This window comes from Erithacus rubecula, assembly GCF_903797595.1.
Source record: "Erithacus rubecula genome assembly, chromosome: 4".
Taxonomy (NCBI): Eukaryota; Metazoa; Chordata; class Aves; order Passeriformes; family Muscicapidae; genus Erithacus; species Erithacus rubecula.
The window spans coordinates 60,397,170-60,414,550 of NC_136686.1; the positions used below are offsets into that span (position 1 = coordinate 60,397,170).

The 17,381-nt window shown below is 34.8% G+C and overlaps 1 protein-coding gene across 2 annotated transcripts in view; it reads right to left on the reverse strand.

The window, feature by feature from the left end:
* SEMA3E (semaphorin 3E) overlaps positions 1-17,381 on the reverse strand; it is a 127,777-nt gene that overhangs the window by 27,904 nt on the left and 82,492 nt on the right. For both annotated transcript variants that reach the window (XM_079303591.1, XM_079303590.1), the window contains one exon: positions 5,081-5,174. In XM_079303591.1, coding sequence (XP_079159717.1) covers positions 5,081-5,174 — 94 coding nt within the window. The remainder of the gene's footprint in view (positions 1-5,080; positions 5,175-17,381) is intronic.

Below are 17,381 nucleotides of genomic sequence, written 5' to 3' on the forward strand. Positions count from 1 at the left end.
AATTATAAGTATAAATTACAGCATCTGTAGAAGTTAATACTGCCCAAAACTAATAGAGAACTTTATTTTTTAAACAGCACAGAGCTGCTTAAACTGTGGAATTTGCCAGTGTCTTTATAAATATTTGCTTCAAACCAACTTCACAACACTAATTAATGAGTTACATTAGTCATATATCCCCTCTAGGAATTTCTGTTGGAAAAACATACCAGACTGGCTGGTATTCTTCTCAGTTTAGGTGACGTGTAATGCAAAACAGGACATTTTATCTTTTCAGAACTATAATGAATCTTGAAAAATGCATCAGTGCAGGGTAAATGATTCATCACATATTGCCATTGATCAGGATTGACATCTGGGAGTCCAGATGTTCTGAAGCTTGAATATGAAGTCTATTCCTTCTGTTTGACATAGGTGTAAAATGCTGTTATAAATAATTAACCTGCTGGTATGGCATGCTACCATATACTGAAAAAAGTATGACTGATTGTACCTGTGAGATCCTGAGTGGGGAAAATGGAATTTCCAGTCCTGGATAGATATTGTTCCATGAAAGATATTTTACAGATAGAGAAATTCAATCTGATTTTTGCACTGTGCTGTTACTAAACTAAATATAAGTACCATGTATGAGCAGACAGGTCACTTCACCTAAAAACAACAATGGGACAGTACTGATAAATGTGACTGCTAAATATCTCAGCACAAAAACATTCAAGATAATTCCAAGATATTTTGCACTCTTGACACTAAGAGGATCTTCTTTGTCCTTTTCAATAGCCTTTGGTATAAATGTAGGTTACAAATTTTGAACACTGCTAGGTTTTTACAGGTGCTGACCAATTCCTGATTAAGAGGTAATCTAAAATTGAGGCTTGAAGAATTCTGGAAAGATTTCTACATTTTTCTCCTCCCTTGAAAAACTACCATCACATATCAATTCAATCCTGTCTTGGTTGCAGGGTGTCATACTGCTGCACACCACACTGACTACCTTCTACTTTCCAGTGAAAATCAGCTGAGTAACTTCAGAGACCTCTACTACTCCTCTCTTCTTCCAGTCTAAACTCAGCTTCATGTTAAATTGCTAAAATTTAAGTGTTGTGTTTTTTTTTTTTTTTTATCAGGTTAATAGCCTAGTTAATAATTTTCTAAAAAGAACAAGAAGTTTCTTCTTTCCTTCTTTAAGCACACAAAAAACGCAAAGACCAGTTCTAGTTCAAGTGATACACACATATTTTTTTAGCTAGCATTTTTTCATCTTTTAGCCAGCATCTTTTCAAGCTAAGAAATACATCAAGACTTAATAGTGACTATTTAAAAATATCTTTATTTTGCCTTTTTATTCAAAGCAAAATATTAACAAATTAAAATACAAACTTTTTTGTTGTAAACCCTTCAAAATTCCTAGGTGACAACCCCAAAAACAAAACAGATTGAAAAATTTAAATTAAATTACTCATACAAAAGATTTCTATAAATAGGCTTGCTACCACCTTAAAGGTGACATGTTTTGTGTACCTGCTTCAAATTGGAAGGTAATTATTCAAGTTGGAAGCTATTATTCATCAGTAGTCTTTTTTGCGTAAAATGGAAAATTTATTTTATGAATAAAGCTTTGGAAGGTAATGAGTAGAAGATAAACTGCACCTTCAATGCATTTCTTTGACTGTCAGTCAGTTATTACTCACATGACAACTAAAATCAGAAGGCTAATTCATATTTTGGAAAATAATACTTTTGGTAGTATGAAAACTGCAAATTAAAAAACCCTATTGTTTAACTGGTAAACTAATACTTCTGTATATTTGTATTTTCCATCTATCACTCAAATATTTTATCTTTTGTTATGAGAAATAAATGCATTTTTTTCTACCCTAAAAGACACAAATAGCTAACTTTTAAAATGTAAAAGCAAAAAATACTTTTGGAATGGATTCCCTGATATTAACCTATTCAGATGTAATTTAGGTTTTTCCGCACTTGCTTCTGATATATTGCAGGTAAGAATACATGGACATAAACTAATTTCTCAGCTAGTGTGGTCTAAGTTAATCAGTGTGCAAGATCTGGTATCAAAAATAGTTTTGGCTATTGAAAGCAGATGGGGGAGTTCATTAGGAATAAAAGTCCAAAAGTTTTATATACCATTGAGCTAAACATAAACGTTTTATTCAGCCTGTCTGCCATCCAACTTCATTCTGTTTCCTGGTGCTGGCAATAAATTAATTGGCTGTTCATATACTGAGGAATTCATCACAAGCTACTTCACTAGTGGGTCAGATAACCTACAATAATGCTGACAAAAGCACAGATATTTCATTTTAAAGCCAAGTCACGAACTGTTTTTTTCTTGGAGTGGGTGTTTTAAGTCTTGTGTTGAAATACATAAAGAGATGCTGAACAAGAGATTATCTCTCTTCCTAAATTCACCCAGTTACATCTGGTCCGAATTGGTTATGGTGCAAATGATCTTTCAATAGCAGGATTTTAAAAGCTTTTAAAGCTTTATGAGAAGTGTGTAAAATTTTCTTGTTTGCCTAATCCTCACTGTTAGTCAATGGCTGTGCTGGTCTAGGTGCTGTGTTAATGTGAGGGGCAGAGGTAGGAGCAGGCTTTGAGTATTTTCCTTAGGAGGAAGAAGGTGCTGGAGTGTGCTTTGCTAACAGGTTTGCCTAAAACCTTTTCAAGGACATGCACATGGCTGAGCCTGCATCAGGGAGTGAGACAGCTCTGGGGTGCAGCCTCCAGGATCATGCTGACTTCATACCAGGAGCAGATTTCACTTTCTAAGAAAATTGAAGTGCATGAAGAAGAATTGAACTTCCAAGCATTGGAGGAAGAACTGGAATATCAGTTCTGGAGGGTGCATGGTGTAGTTTGTGTTTCCTATCATGAGTAATGTCCATCATGAACTCTGAATGAGGAGCATCCCTTCCTTCCCACTGCATTCTCAAATGCCAATTAAAAGATTATTATTCACTGTGTTTGCATCTAGGTCTTCCAGCCTTTCCAACTGACTACTTGCAGAGATAAAGGACATGTATACTGGAGTATAAGGTGCAGCATTTTATTCTGTGAACTGTGTGACTCTGGGTAGTAGAAGTTGGTAGAATAAAATAGAATAAATGGAAATCCAAGTTCCTTAAGACAGTCTTCCTAAGTGTTTGAAGTGTTTAACTCCAATAGTTAAAAATATGAAATAATATATTAAATAATAAGATCTTGGAAGAATTTTTTTATGCTTTTAAAATATCATTGTATGATAACTTGAAATTTCAGAATTTCCTAATGGATGGCTAGAAAAACAGCCTCTAAATACTTTGCTAGTTTTGATGAAGTTGTGAAAGTCTGTATTTTGGTGTATCAGTGATCTGATAAAACATTATTTTTTCCTGTTAATCTTGCTACATTACAGAATTCTTAGCTTTGTCAGATTTATTTTATAAGGTTTTGTCAATGGACCTCTAAGACTATAAGCCTTTATCAGGGAAGGGCTTATTTAATTGTTTTCTCCTTCAGATAAAAATATGAGGCTCTATAGGACCTCCCATATTTCAGGCAAACTCTTAAAGTTCAGTGAGACAATCTGGCTTCCATTTAAGCAAATAAAATTCACATTGATCTCACAGTAGGAACATGACCAGGTTAATTTATTTACTTAGTTCTGTCTGAGGAAAGGTTGAGAGGGACTTAAAGATTAGACCATGAGGTTTCAGGCCTACAGCAATTCCATGAGTCTTTGTTCCCAGGCTAAGCTGAGACTGGAATCTGTCAAAAACTGTAGAAACAATTTAGAAATTAAAATGGGATAAAAGCGTGACAACCTGTGCTCCATGGATTGTGGAGGGTCAGGCATGTTTTTTTTATTCTTCTACGACTTCTTTACCCACTAACTCAAGAATTAGAGCTCAACTTTACCTTTTTTAATTGAAATTTAAGAATATTTTTATGAATCATTGCAATGTGAAAAGTTTGTAATTACTGCTGAAGATTCTTCTTTTAATTAATTTGTTAATGTAAAGGAACAAATAAACCTAGTAAGTTAAAATACAAATGTCACTCATGACCAATATTTCATCACCACCATGAATGAGCCATACCATTGTAGTTAATCATCAGAGAATTTAGTTGTCTGATTTTAAGATGCAGAGACAAATGCAAATATCAAGAGGGCCCTAAAATTCTTTTTTTTCATCCCTGAAAGATAGAAAATGTATCTAATCTTTAGCTTCTTTTCCTAGCTCTTTCCTTTAATCTATATCCCTTTTGAATGCTCAGTTTTTGTTTATGTTTTCTAAACCCAGAAATCACTGTGCTACTCCCTAACTCCATCTAGCTTTTACCATTTACCTGCTGTTCCAGGGTATTTTTATCAATCTACAGTCAGTCAATAGTGCCAAGACTGTCTTTGCTTCATCTCACAAAATGTTTTAAGAAAACATTTTTGAGGAAAGCCCATATGGTTTGCTATATCACAAATTCAAAGATCCCAATCCTATAGTGATACACTTCCCAGCACAGCTTCCTGGCATGGCAGGACTTAGACTTAATTCTATTTTTATATCTTTTGAGTATATGATCAACTCTTCTAACACAGAACCACCAGTTTGCAATAGTTTTGTTAGCAGGCAGCATTGAAATAACGAAAATTTCATGTCAAAAATAGTAATTTATATTATCAATAAAGCTTGATATAAAAACATTTACATTCACATTTTTGCAGGGTGCTTGTTGCTCAGATTCATCTCAGTAGATGAAAAAGAAGGTGGTGTAAATGGCTAAGCCAGTCATGCTTCTTTGCTTTTAAGGAAAGCAGGAAATGATTATTTCCATAATTACACAACAATCAATTACCTTCAGGATGGCACATGTCATTCAACATTTCCCTTCAGTGAGACATCCTTGCTGTGGTTAATGCTGCCTGGAATGCAATATTAATGTGGGCAGCACCACGAGGATTAAGCCTGACATGTGGAAGATTGCAGTGGAAGGCTGACAACACTTTGGTGTGCTGAAGAAAGAGACTCAGAGTGACAGATTGACAGGACTGTGAAGCTTGTGACATAAAGATCATTACCAATTAAGATGGAGGTGAAGGAAGAACTGGGGTCAAAAGGGCACCTGCCTCGTCCTCTCTCAAATTTGTGCGATTCCAGTTGAAACAGATGATCCTTAAAAAAAAAAAAAAAAAGAAAAAGACAGAGAACACCATAAACCCTACAGGCAAAGAAACACAGTCCTTAGAGACAAACTTTAACTTTGTTATAGCTTTGTAGAGGATTGACTTCATTAGGGAGAAAACACAATTATGGTTGTTCACTGATGTTCTAGTAAAAATTCTCTGGGTTTCTACAAATCACCTTTCCGTGTGCTCTGCCCAAAAAGAATAAAAAAAATGCACTAAAATTTCACTTATTTCATTTCTGTGGGAGTAGGGAGGAAAGATTTCTCTATCTTTTCTCCAAATTATCTAAACATTAAATAGATTTCTCACCATGGAATGTGTTTTCCCCCTTCAAACATTTTTTTCCCCTGGTAGATGTTAAATATATCAGACTGTGTTATCTTCTCTTCATAGTTTTGAGATGTTTATATATCTTCTTCATAGAAGTATGTTTAGGAATGAATCCCCAGTTATGGTTTTCACAGCAGATGTGATTTTTTCAGTGGATTTAACAGAATATGAGTATAAAAAAATATTGGCAACTTGGTTTAATTTCTCTGTATAAGGCTGTAAAGACTGAGAAAGAATTTACAATTTAAATTTTCATTTGCAATGGTACGTTTGTCTCAGCTTTCACAGAAAAGCCCATTAATGTCTGAATAAAATATTAAGTGAGAGCACAATATTTTTAATTTAGATATTAACAGAAGAGCATGCCACAAAACACAGAGATGTGGGAGAATAAAAGGGCAAATGGAAAGAAAGCTATGAAAGCTTGATAAAAAATATGCCACACAGCCATCCAGTGTGTGACTAGCAAATATTTTGATAATTTAGTAGTTCCAGTTCTGTGTAGTTTTACTCAAAATTCCACTGAAATGCAGATTATATCAATATATGGGACAAAAGTAACCTATCTGTTCATTAAAGTTATATGTTCCTAATATATGAGGCAAATATTTTGTGAGGCATAAAATTACACGTAACAGGAAACCAAATCCCACAGAATTTTGAGAAGTACTTGCCTCAGTCTCTCCCTTACAGAACACATTATCAAAAATTACCAAGCAACCTCTTAGTCATAAAAATCAGATTTTATTAGACTGGACTTTTCATGTATATGTTGGACTAAATACACAGAAAAAAAGCTTATTAACCTATAACATACAAAATTCTCAAGTGAGTGCAATTGCCCCAGAAACTAAGTATTTTCTTCAGGTAGCTTCATGATAGTTATGGTCTTCTGCAAAAAACCAAAAAAACACAGCCTAAAAGACAAAGGCCAAAGATGCAGAAGGTGGAAAACTGGAGAGATAAAAACAAGAATGTTAATAAAATATTACTTTAAAACAACAGAAAGAAAAAAGATAGAGGGAAAGTGAAAAGTGGTAGAGCTCTTAGTTCCCACTGACAAATAATTGAATCTTTATGTGCATTTAATTTAATACAGTTAATCTTGAATTTGTCATAAGCTCCTTGGCTTCAAAGCATTATTCATATCTTAATCCCCAGATCAGACAAGCTGATGTACCTGCCTTCCATTCTCAACTGTCTAAATCATACATGTCATTTTCCTCCAACTTCTGGTCAAAAAGAAATAATCCCAGTTAGAAAGCTTCTATAAAAAATGGGATGCACCTTAAAATGAAGTTCTGCAAAAAGAGGATATCTGCTTCATGTCTACTAGCAGAGAAAAAGTTGTAAAATAAAAGAAAATGAAATAAAATGAAATTAAATAAAATAAATAAAATAAGGGAAAAGCCATACAAATTTTAGGTAATGGACCTAAAATTCATGAGGTGACAAAGTGTTCATAATCTCACCTCTCCAGAACCTCCTTTGTGGGCCTAACCCATGTATATTAGTGCCTGGTTGTTAAAGCTGATTTAGCAGAAAATAACTGTCTTGGGTAGAGACTGATGGTGCAGGAATATTGTTTTATGCTGTATCAGCAACAGTTTCACATCAGTGGTAAGTATTCCCCCTCTGCTGTTGGGTAAATGTCAAACAATGAAGAAATATTTCCCTGTGTGTGGAAATCTCAGTCCCATTCCATACTTTTCAAACATCACATACCATGTATTTTTCAAAACCAAATACTGTAACATTTTGAGTCAACAGTGGATAAAAAAAGAGTGAGGTGTACTGAGGAAGGAAAAGAAAAACTCCCTGAAATAATGAAAAAGTACTTGGTAGTCATAATGGCATAAAATTTGATGTAAAGGAATTATTTCTAAAAAACATCTGAAGTTATGTATTCTCTAGCTAGGTACTCAAAATAAAGTTACTCATGAAAAATTTTCTCCTCTGGTACCTCAACTAAACTATTTGTCAGTGGATTGTTTCAATAAAGATTTAGAAGTAAGTGGAGAGACAAACCAAGAGTTAAAAACTGATAGATTATTCCGGTCTCTGTGTTTCTCTTTACTTTTCCACACCAAGTGAAAAAAAAAAAAAAAAAAAAAAAAAAAAAAAAAAGATGAGCCCATGCAAGGAAGAAGTAATAAATTAAAGTAATGGATTAAAACTGATTATGTTCAGGTGAAGTGATTGTGTTTAGGAATAACAGTGTTTTGAAACCATACTTGAAGAAGTTGTATTATCCATACTTGCAAGTTTATCATTTGTGGCTTGCATTCTGTCCTACATAGGGAATAGAAACTGAAAGATTTTCTGCTGTTGGAGATCATCATAAAACATATTTCATATTTTGGTCTTCCCCTGATAAAATGCCACTGGCACCCACAGCAGGGAGATGTGGCCAGTAGGAAAATCTTCTGGATGATGTGGAAGAACTTTGCATCACTGTACACAAGATTGCACCAGCACAATAAAAAAAAAACTACTAATAATTTCCCTGAGAACCAGAATTAAATCAATTAAATCAATGGTAAAGACAAACTCATCTCTTTTAACATTCATAATATGAGTGTGTTTAAAATAGCTAACAATATGACTGTGGAATGAAAATGCTAAACAATATGCTTAGTGTCCATTCATTGTCTGGAATTCATGAATAAGGATTGTAGCTTAAATATATGATCTAGTGTTAACACTGGGGGTAGACAAAAAATTGGATTTCATTGCAGTTTGGTGGAATTTTTAAGAGGAGGTCATTAGTTTTGATACAAAGCAGGATTTGCATCTCATAAATGCTTGCAGACACATGTAACTGCCTGAAAAGTTGCTGAAAATGTAAGCAATGACTCCTCCAAGAGAGATTTTCCACCTTCAACTTTTAGGACAGCATGCCAAATTCCATGGTTGCAATAAGTTATTCCTATCACTGGGACAAGTAACTGAAGTTCAGGTGTAGGATGTGTCAGCTTCCATGGAGTGCCAGTTTAAATGAAATAAGCGTTACACATTAATAATCAGCTTTGAAGGCTAATTCCATAATTCTAACCCTCCTTGCAGTTTTTGACATGGAAATCCCTTGAGAAATGTCAGAGTAAAACTGACAGTTTCCTCACAGATTATACAGCCCATCAATTCGACATCACAATTTATTTTATGGGCATTTTTCAGTGGTTAGGGTAAAAACTATGCAAAAGCACATATGGAGGGTTGGGAGTGGAATTACGTGTTTCTACATGTAGCTTGGGAAAAGAAATGTGCTTCTGGGTTTGATTTATGATACCAGTGACTCAGGAAACATAATACAGGTTCAACTATTATTAAAATAATAACGTTCTTTCAAAGAAATATAAGATATTTTCAAAGCATCAAGCATTTTGCCATTAACTCGATATGAATTGATAATTTTAGACAATAAAGAATAATGTAGGCTATAAACAATAATGAAAGAAAAGGTCAATCAGAGGCATTAAAATTTAAAGACTGAATTTAACTTTTGTTGCAGAAAATTACTTTCACTAATGCCAAGTGCTGCTTTGCTCTGGGTCAAGACAATACTTATGCATGTGATTAATTTAAAACATATGCTTACTTCCATTCCTGTTCAGCAAAGTACCTAAGCCTATTCTGAACATTAATACAATAGTTCTATCTTTTCACTAAACCAGGGACATAAAAACACAAAGGTTTTACTTGTGTTTTCCCAGGATATTATTTTTATGAAGAAAAAATAATTTGATTTTCTGTAAGAATTTGTGATGGTTTGATTATTTCAATTTAAATTGTATTATTTTCCACATAACAAAAGAAGTAAAACATATCATACTGGCATTTTTTAAAGGAGATTGAAGCCATTTCATAACCTTTAATTACACCCTTAACTATGTATGCATTTTTTGCAACAGTACTGACATGATCTGCTCTCAAGGAGGCCTATGTATTTTTGTGGTTGGTAGGTTTTGTTGTGTTTTATTTTTTTCTGGTGTGTGATATGTTTTGATCTGGATTTTTGCTTCATTGTTTCCTAACAAGTCCATATTGTTTATCTTGCAGGATATTAAATCATATTTAGAGTACAGTGGGGAAAATCTGTGCAGATTTTTGTAAGTATATTTTTAAACACTGGCTATACTATTCACTACTGCTCCAAAGCACTGGACAAAATTCTTTCTCAGCTTTAATGATCTCATAGTTTTTCAACTGAGAGTAAGAAAGATATTAGCTCTTGTTGAATTCCATTTCTAGGGGTCATGTAATTTATACTTTTTTAAAGAGAACTAGAAAAAGGAGGGTTCATGTGCAAAGTGAATTGAGACGGAAAGCATAAAATAGAGATGCATTGCTTTTGCTAAGCTATGAGAAATGTTATTTTAAAATTCTTAATAAAGCCACATGGTGCTAGTGTCATGTATGTTGCATTCTTTTTCATATTCAAGTTATTCTTAAACCATCAAAAATGGGAGTGTACATTGCACTATTTGTCATGATCAAAAAATTTCTATGCGTTCACTCAGTATTCCATCACTAACATGAGAATAAAAACCTATTACACCAGTGAGATGCTTTGAAAACCTCATCCTGATTTCCATTCTCTTTCATACTATAATGGCTTTATACAAAGTTACATATAAATTTGCTGTTTCTGCAAATACTCGTTTGTTCTTTATATTCTCAAAATACTATTTTTTCACTTCTTTTCTCTTTTATACATATCTTTAGATTTTTATTTCAGCATAGTAAGACACACTGAATACACTGTGCAGAGGCTTCTTTTAGGAAGGATGAACCTTGGCTTCCCCATGAAAAAAAAAAAGTTGAAAAATCACAGAACATGTCTGTAAATCAGCAGAAAACATAATTCAAATGTAAGTCTCCAAAATGAACATTCAACTCCATGGCCTGCCTTAATCTGTACACTTGCCTCATCAAGAAGGCACGTGGTAAAAGAGATCTACAGGAAAATAATTTGTCCTTGTATAACAGCAGTAAATAACTTACTGGGTCAGGCCTGAAAAAGTGTCTCATATTATTTAGCCCTTTGTGTTTAAGCAGACTAAGTTCTCTTACTAAGAAAAATGTGCATTAGCATTATCTGAAAAATACAGTCCCAAACATTAGCTAGTTTTGCTAGCAAATTGCTGCAAAGCCAACTAATTAATTGAAAAAATAAAATCTAGAGCAAGTGGAATATAATTGAGTTTATATAAAGGAACCTGTGGTCCAAACACAATAATACTAACGAGTTCCTATTGTAACACACTGCCCTATTTAAGTCATCATAAAACAGGCATATAGGTATATAGGTGAACAAGACAAGGATGTTCCAACAAGAAAATAACTTTTCATGTAATTCCTTCTTTAAATAATCCATATAATAATTCTCAAAAGGATCTAAGCACTGGCAAAAAATCTCTTCTTGTTGTCAGAGGATTACTAACTTAAAATTATACCTTCAGCATTCACTCAACTTTATTTTCCAAGCCAAATGGGGATACAATATTAGGAATAGAATTCTCAAAAACTGTCTGCAATAGTCAGGTCTCTGCTATTTGACATAATTAAGATTATTTGGGAGGTAGTATTTCTTCTGAGGATCTGTTTCCAATCCTCTTTACTATCTACTGACATACTGAAAAGATCAATCGCCCTATGGGATGAGACTGCATAAAATATTATAGACATTAAATCCTCCCTAAAAATTCAGATGCATTTTTCAGGCCTGTGCATTTTATTCCACAGTTAAATGATTAAGACACATTGGACTCCAATCTGAGAACGTGTTTAAAATCTGGAGCTATGTCAGACTGCTGTCTGAGTTTGCAAAAGGATTAGCAATTTGTGACTTGTGTCAAAATATCTGGCCTAAAGTGACAGAAATAATATATTTTCCTGACTTAATGAATGTGAAAAAATCTGGCAAAAGGAAGAAAAAAGACCCCACCACACTGCACACAGAAATCAGATGCATTTATCCTTAGCAGCTCACAGTATTTCAGCAGCAGTGATTGCACTGGTCAGAATTTTAGAAGGCACACCTTTGTGTCAGCTTGAACTAATCATATAAACTCATTAGGGGTCTGATGGCAAAGAATAGAACCATTAGAAATTTTGATTAGATTGCACTAATGTGATGGTTAACATGTATGGAAGTTCCAGGGACCAGGTAAAGGCTCTCTAGAATTAAAATGCACGAGTAGCTGTGTATGGTGATATAGTCTAATAACCAAGGGGAAGAGAAGGTAAAGATAGTCCACAAATGCGACACAGAAATGAAGGGATTTCTGTGGGGAGGTGCAGAGTCTTTACACAGAGCCTCACTAACCAAGGCTTCTCCTCTTCCATGATTTTGACAGGCTAAACTTGTGCTGAGATTGTGAGGGTTATATCAGAGCAAATACCAAATAAAACCCTCTCTAATGATTGCATGATTGCATGATCATAACAACTGGGGACAAAGATCATGGACATATTTTAAAAAAGGAAGGATGCAGATCTAAGGTTTGAGCTTCTATCTAGGCTTTGGTGATGAAAGGAAGAGATGCATTGGGCATGGAAAGAACAGCAACATTAAACTGGGAATGGATTTCAGGACTCAGATCTGTCTGTCTCCATGGTGTGGAGCCTTAGACAGCCAACTGCCCATTTGCAGAGCTTCAGCTGGGGATGTCTAAACTGGCCATTCTGGAAAAAAGGGCAGAAGAGTGGATCCACTGGCTCCTGATGACACAGATGAACTGCTAGCAACACTTCTTTTTACTTTTTTATCTAATATAACTTTTCTATATAGATATTAGTCAAATTAGAAAAATATCAGTCAGATATCATAGCAGGATTATACAACATTAAAAGTGCATTTGCATATAATGCAAAAATATTAGCTAAACATTTTTTCCCGGTTTAAATTATGATGACTAGCACCTTATTGATTATTAAGGTTTTTTTTTCAAACAATTACATAGCACTTCACCAGGTGCTATCACTTAGAAAAATGATTTCTCTCATAAGTAAATGTGGCAGAATCTAAAAATCATTATAATGAGAGCTGGAATATTTCAGTTACCCCCATCAAATTACCACACAGGTGGAGGATTTTTTCTCTGTGGGATAACACTATTATTCCTCTGTATGGACTCGTTCTCCCTGGACCATCTGTGTTTAATCTTGCAAAGGGCAGGTCTAATACGATGGAAAATCCATTTCATATGGCTGATCAATTCACACACCCTACCAATCTCCCAAATTGAACTTACACTTCACGTATGGCCAGATTTAGACAATATTCAAAAGTAATGAATGCCATTCACCTCATTTTATGGATGGAGAGCACTGTCAAAAAACCTGTTGTCTGTTATAAATGTAAGAATGACTGATAAGAGCAATTGTGCTGTTACAGAATACTTGACTTTCTCCAGAGCATTTCACTAAGTACATAGGTACGAATATAGTGCATTGTAGAATTGTTAAGAAATACAAACAGTTGACATATATCCAAGTACAGTTCTTATGGGATATCACTGATGAACTCTCTTTTACTGAAGTTTTCCCTAAAATATTTTTTTTGCTATGGAGATGATTTTTTAACTTAGCAGTGATTTAAACAATCATATGATTTCTTTCCTAGTCAAGTTTACAAAAGTACTGAGGAGAACACAATAAGAAAGAGAAAAGGTTCATGAGAGCTCAGGTTATGGAATGCCTGGAATACTGAGTTAAAGGTCAGAAGCTTGCTAACTGGATTTTAATATAACCATATCCAAAGTGTTGCATCTTGGAAGAGGGGACAGAAATTGTATCTGAACTACATCAGAACACTCTGGAAGATGGAAGTTCAGATCTTTATTCAGATTGCTTTCATGTCTCATTTAGGATCTTGGATATCCCAGATGCCCTGTTAAAGCTGACACTGACAGGCATCACCAGCAATCTCTTCATTTACCTTGTTACACAAGACTGATAATTAGGTGCCTCAGCAAAGCATGTAAACTGGGATAACTTTGTGCTCCAAGTGAAGAACTTTGGGTCAAGTGCAAACTGCTGAAAAGAGATTTCTCATTGAGATGCCACACCAAGAAATCAGCACTTGAGTCCATGAAAGAGGAATCTCAAACAGAGGTGGGGCAGTGACCTTGCCTCTACACACACCATGGAAAGCATGTGTGATTCCAGTGTCTGCACTTCCAGAAGATGTGAAAATACTGCAGAGAGTTCACAGGAAGGACACAAATAAGATTGAGGAATCCTGGTGATAGGAGGTTTAAGGAGCTATATTTATTCAGCTTATCAAAAAAAGTGAAGAGGTGGCTTGATCTTTGTGCATAGGTACTTACATGAGGAAAAGATGTGGAAAAGATAGTGGGAGACTTTTCAACTTTGCTATCAAAGGCATATCAATGTTAAATGACAGGAAGCTGAAGTTAGAAAAATTTAACCTTGAATAAGTGGCTATTTCCTAACACTAAAAGTAATTAAATATTAGAACAGCTAATATTTAGGTCAAAAAAATAGTGGTGTTACCCCTTTTTCCCTTTTGCAGGACAGCACCTTTGTTGTTTGCTGTGAGCATACATGTTGTCTTCACCTAATTAACTTCAGGTATCATTTTAATCTCTCTTGAAATGTATGCATATTCAACTTCCAGAATACGAAACGCTTTAATCTAAATGAAGTGTGGGGTCTATGGATGTTTTGGAGCAATCTGGCAGTCTGTGGTGTGGGCATGCAGACCAGAGGATGTAAATGAACCACTCTGGTAAAAGATTTTATGACACCTTGCCCATTTGGCAGAACTTCACATATATATTTAGTGGATGTTGCTCCAAATGGCAGATTTTCACCCAGGCAGAAGGACACTGTGTCTCCAAGAAAATATTTTCAGGGCAAGAATTTGTCACACATTCTATCTAATGAAAAACTGACCAACACCCACTTCTATTTGGTCAGTGAAACCAGATGTTACTCCTCCTTAATCCTCTGAAAACATTGTGGAGATGAGGTAATAGGAGCAAGCATGGAGAGAGAGCAACTTGGCAGGTCATTGCTTGCTTTGATTATAAAAATACGTCAGAAGCAACTTTATTATCGTAAAATAATAGACATGGATGTGTCTACACTTTTGCTTCTCCACAAAGCTGGAAGAATAATGACATTACCACATGCTGGTCAAGAGCTGAAGAATTATGTCAAGTCAAAGCTAAACTGAGATGACTGGCACATTCTCTCAAGACTTGCATGTGAATTCACTCTAGTTTGTTAAAGCAAGAGCTGAGCAGCTCATGTTACCTATATTTGGTGGGTGTAGAGGGGTAAACAGATAGCTTATTGCACAATTGAACCTTGTCTTGGTTTTGCATTGAATCACAGAATGTATGGAAAAAGAAGTGTCCTTCCCACACTCAACAAAATATTAAAGGCAATATAGATTAAAAAGAAAAAATTACAATTTGACTGAACTGTCTTCCAAGCAAAAAAAACCCACACCTGCTGCTTACTAAAGCAAGTCCTCTCTAACTGGACTAAAGATAGAATTTAGAGCTAGTCTTTCCTGATAAGCAGAATCTCACTTGGCTAATTGAGGAACAAATAACATAATAATAAATACATGAGATTAGGAACACCTAGAGGAGAATCCAAAAAAACCACCCATGCATTTTGTGGAAAGGGTGGCTTCATCCATCAGCCCTCTGAAATGGAGAAATACAGCTGTAGGCAGTTTACTGAGTTAAATGAGGCACTGAAAATGGCACTCTGCCAGCTCCATGTACATATTAAAAATTTACAGTGTGTTCTGGAGGAAAAATTCTTCATGCACTGTTCTTTCCCATAAATTTAATTCCCTCAACAGGTTTTGTCATGCAGAGATGCCTTCCTCTCCAGGAATCAGCTCTATCTTGTCCCCATGTAGCTTGCAAAAACTTGGGATATTGTTTCTGTATATTGTTTTCTTTTGGAATTTCTACTAATTTTGCAGGACCTGTGGAGGCAGAGTAATTTTTTAGCTGCACTTGGTGAAACTCCCACGTTGTCTTGTTAAAGGTGCTTTGTGAGTTAGTGAATAAGGCACTCTGGACCATTGGAAGACCTCCAGAGGACCCCTGCAACCTGTTACTCTACTAATAGATAACTCATTAAGATGAAATCATTACCTGACTGCAGATAGATCCTTTGATGTATCTAAGGTTCATTAAAACTCACCCAGGGTATTTTGAGCTATACAGAACAGTGTCAGAGTACTCTTTTACTAGCAGCTAAATGTGGCAAAACACTGACTGAGACAGAAAGCACTTCTTTCAGCACTTGTCACCTGCTGCCAAAACTGGGAATTTTATAAAAATGCAAAAGGAAGATTCTAAATGCAGGTGCTTCCTCCCTTCTCTGCCCCACCCTGCCTTGTTGGCATCAAAGTCAACAAGAAAAAAAATGTCAATTTGGTGAGAATCAAAACAAAATAAGATTTTTTTCTGAACTTTTCTTCATCTTCTCTATCAGGTTTGAAGACTTATCTCAGATTTTTTCTCACAGAGTACATGGGAAAGATGCATATGTATTTCTCATGAGAAATTTGGGGTGCAGGGTCTCTGACTCGTTTTCTTCAGGAAAAATAATGTTAATTTTTCTGAATTTGCCTTCATTTCTGGATAAAAAAATCCAGTGAAGAACCCAGTCTTTTCTGACCTGCACTGATTTTTGTCATTTGGAAGCATTTCATGAAGTCAGAGATAATGAACTCACTTACTGGTTGGCATTTAACTTGCTAATGTTTTCTTGGACAAGACTTTATAATATGTTCTGTTGTAAACACCAGTAGTTTTTCAATCAAAGTTAGAATTGCTGTTTTTCCTAATTTGCAACTTATTTCTAAATGGCAGAAAAACATCGGGTATTTTGCTGAAATGTTTAAATTTGGAAAAACAACACTGATCAGAGTCAAAGTAATTAGAAACAGAGAAAAAGATTAAAAGCTGTTATCAGTGACTATACTTATATATTTTTAGAATTATTATAACTGACAACAGCTTTATGAAACTGAACAGCCTGGAATTCCAAAGTCAAATCCACCAATAACCAAACCAATATTAGAATAGAGTGCAGTAAACCAATTTATATTTAATCTTTCAAATTGATATATAGTGTATAATAAAATTTTTAAGTTATTTGATTTAGAAAAATATATTTGGTTACACTCTGGTGGTACAGCACAAGTTTGATACAGAATTAAATAAAACAAATATTTATTTCTTGTCAGTTTATATGATCAACATATTAAGACAAAATGCATGGTGTAATTAAATACCTATAACCATAGAAAGCACAAAAGAAGCTGTAATGTATCATAGCACAACGTGCATGTGAAAGATTTCAAAGCACATTTCAATCACTACATAGTAGGATTAATACCTTCTACAGAGGCTGGTTGGGGAATGGACATCACTGCTGTGTTTTTCAAGAACATTAGACATTCTGTTTTAAGGCAGTTCCAAGGTATAATGTTTTGCTAATGAAGCAATCAAATTCTGACTATTTTTGGAAATCTCCTTTTGGCTTCACGATTTGTAGAAAAGAGCTCAGTGTTCTGCAAGACACAGCTCAAACCTGGTTTTGATATGAAAAGATGAATTTGTGGTTGTATAAGTATGTAAGATTTTATACAGGAGGTAGAATGCTCCTTTTCACAAACTGTACTGCACCTCACAAACCCCTGATAAATCAGGATGCCATACAGTCTGCCTGTGGTCAGGGCTTTGGGGAATTTTCACTGCTCCAAGGAAAACCAGCAATGCTTCATTTTCCTACCAAATGGCTAGTCAGAAATGGATGACTATGCAAACTTTTGTTAGAAGCCAACAACAAAATAAATGTC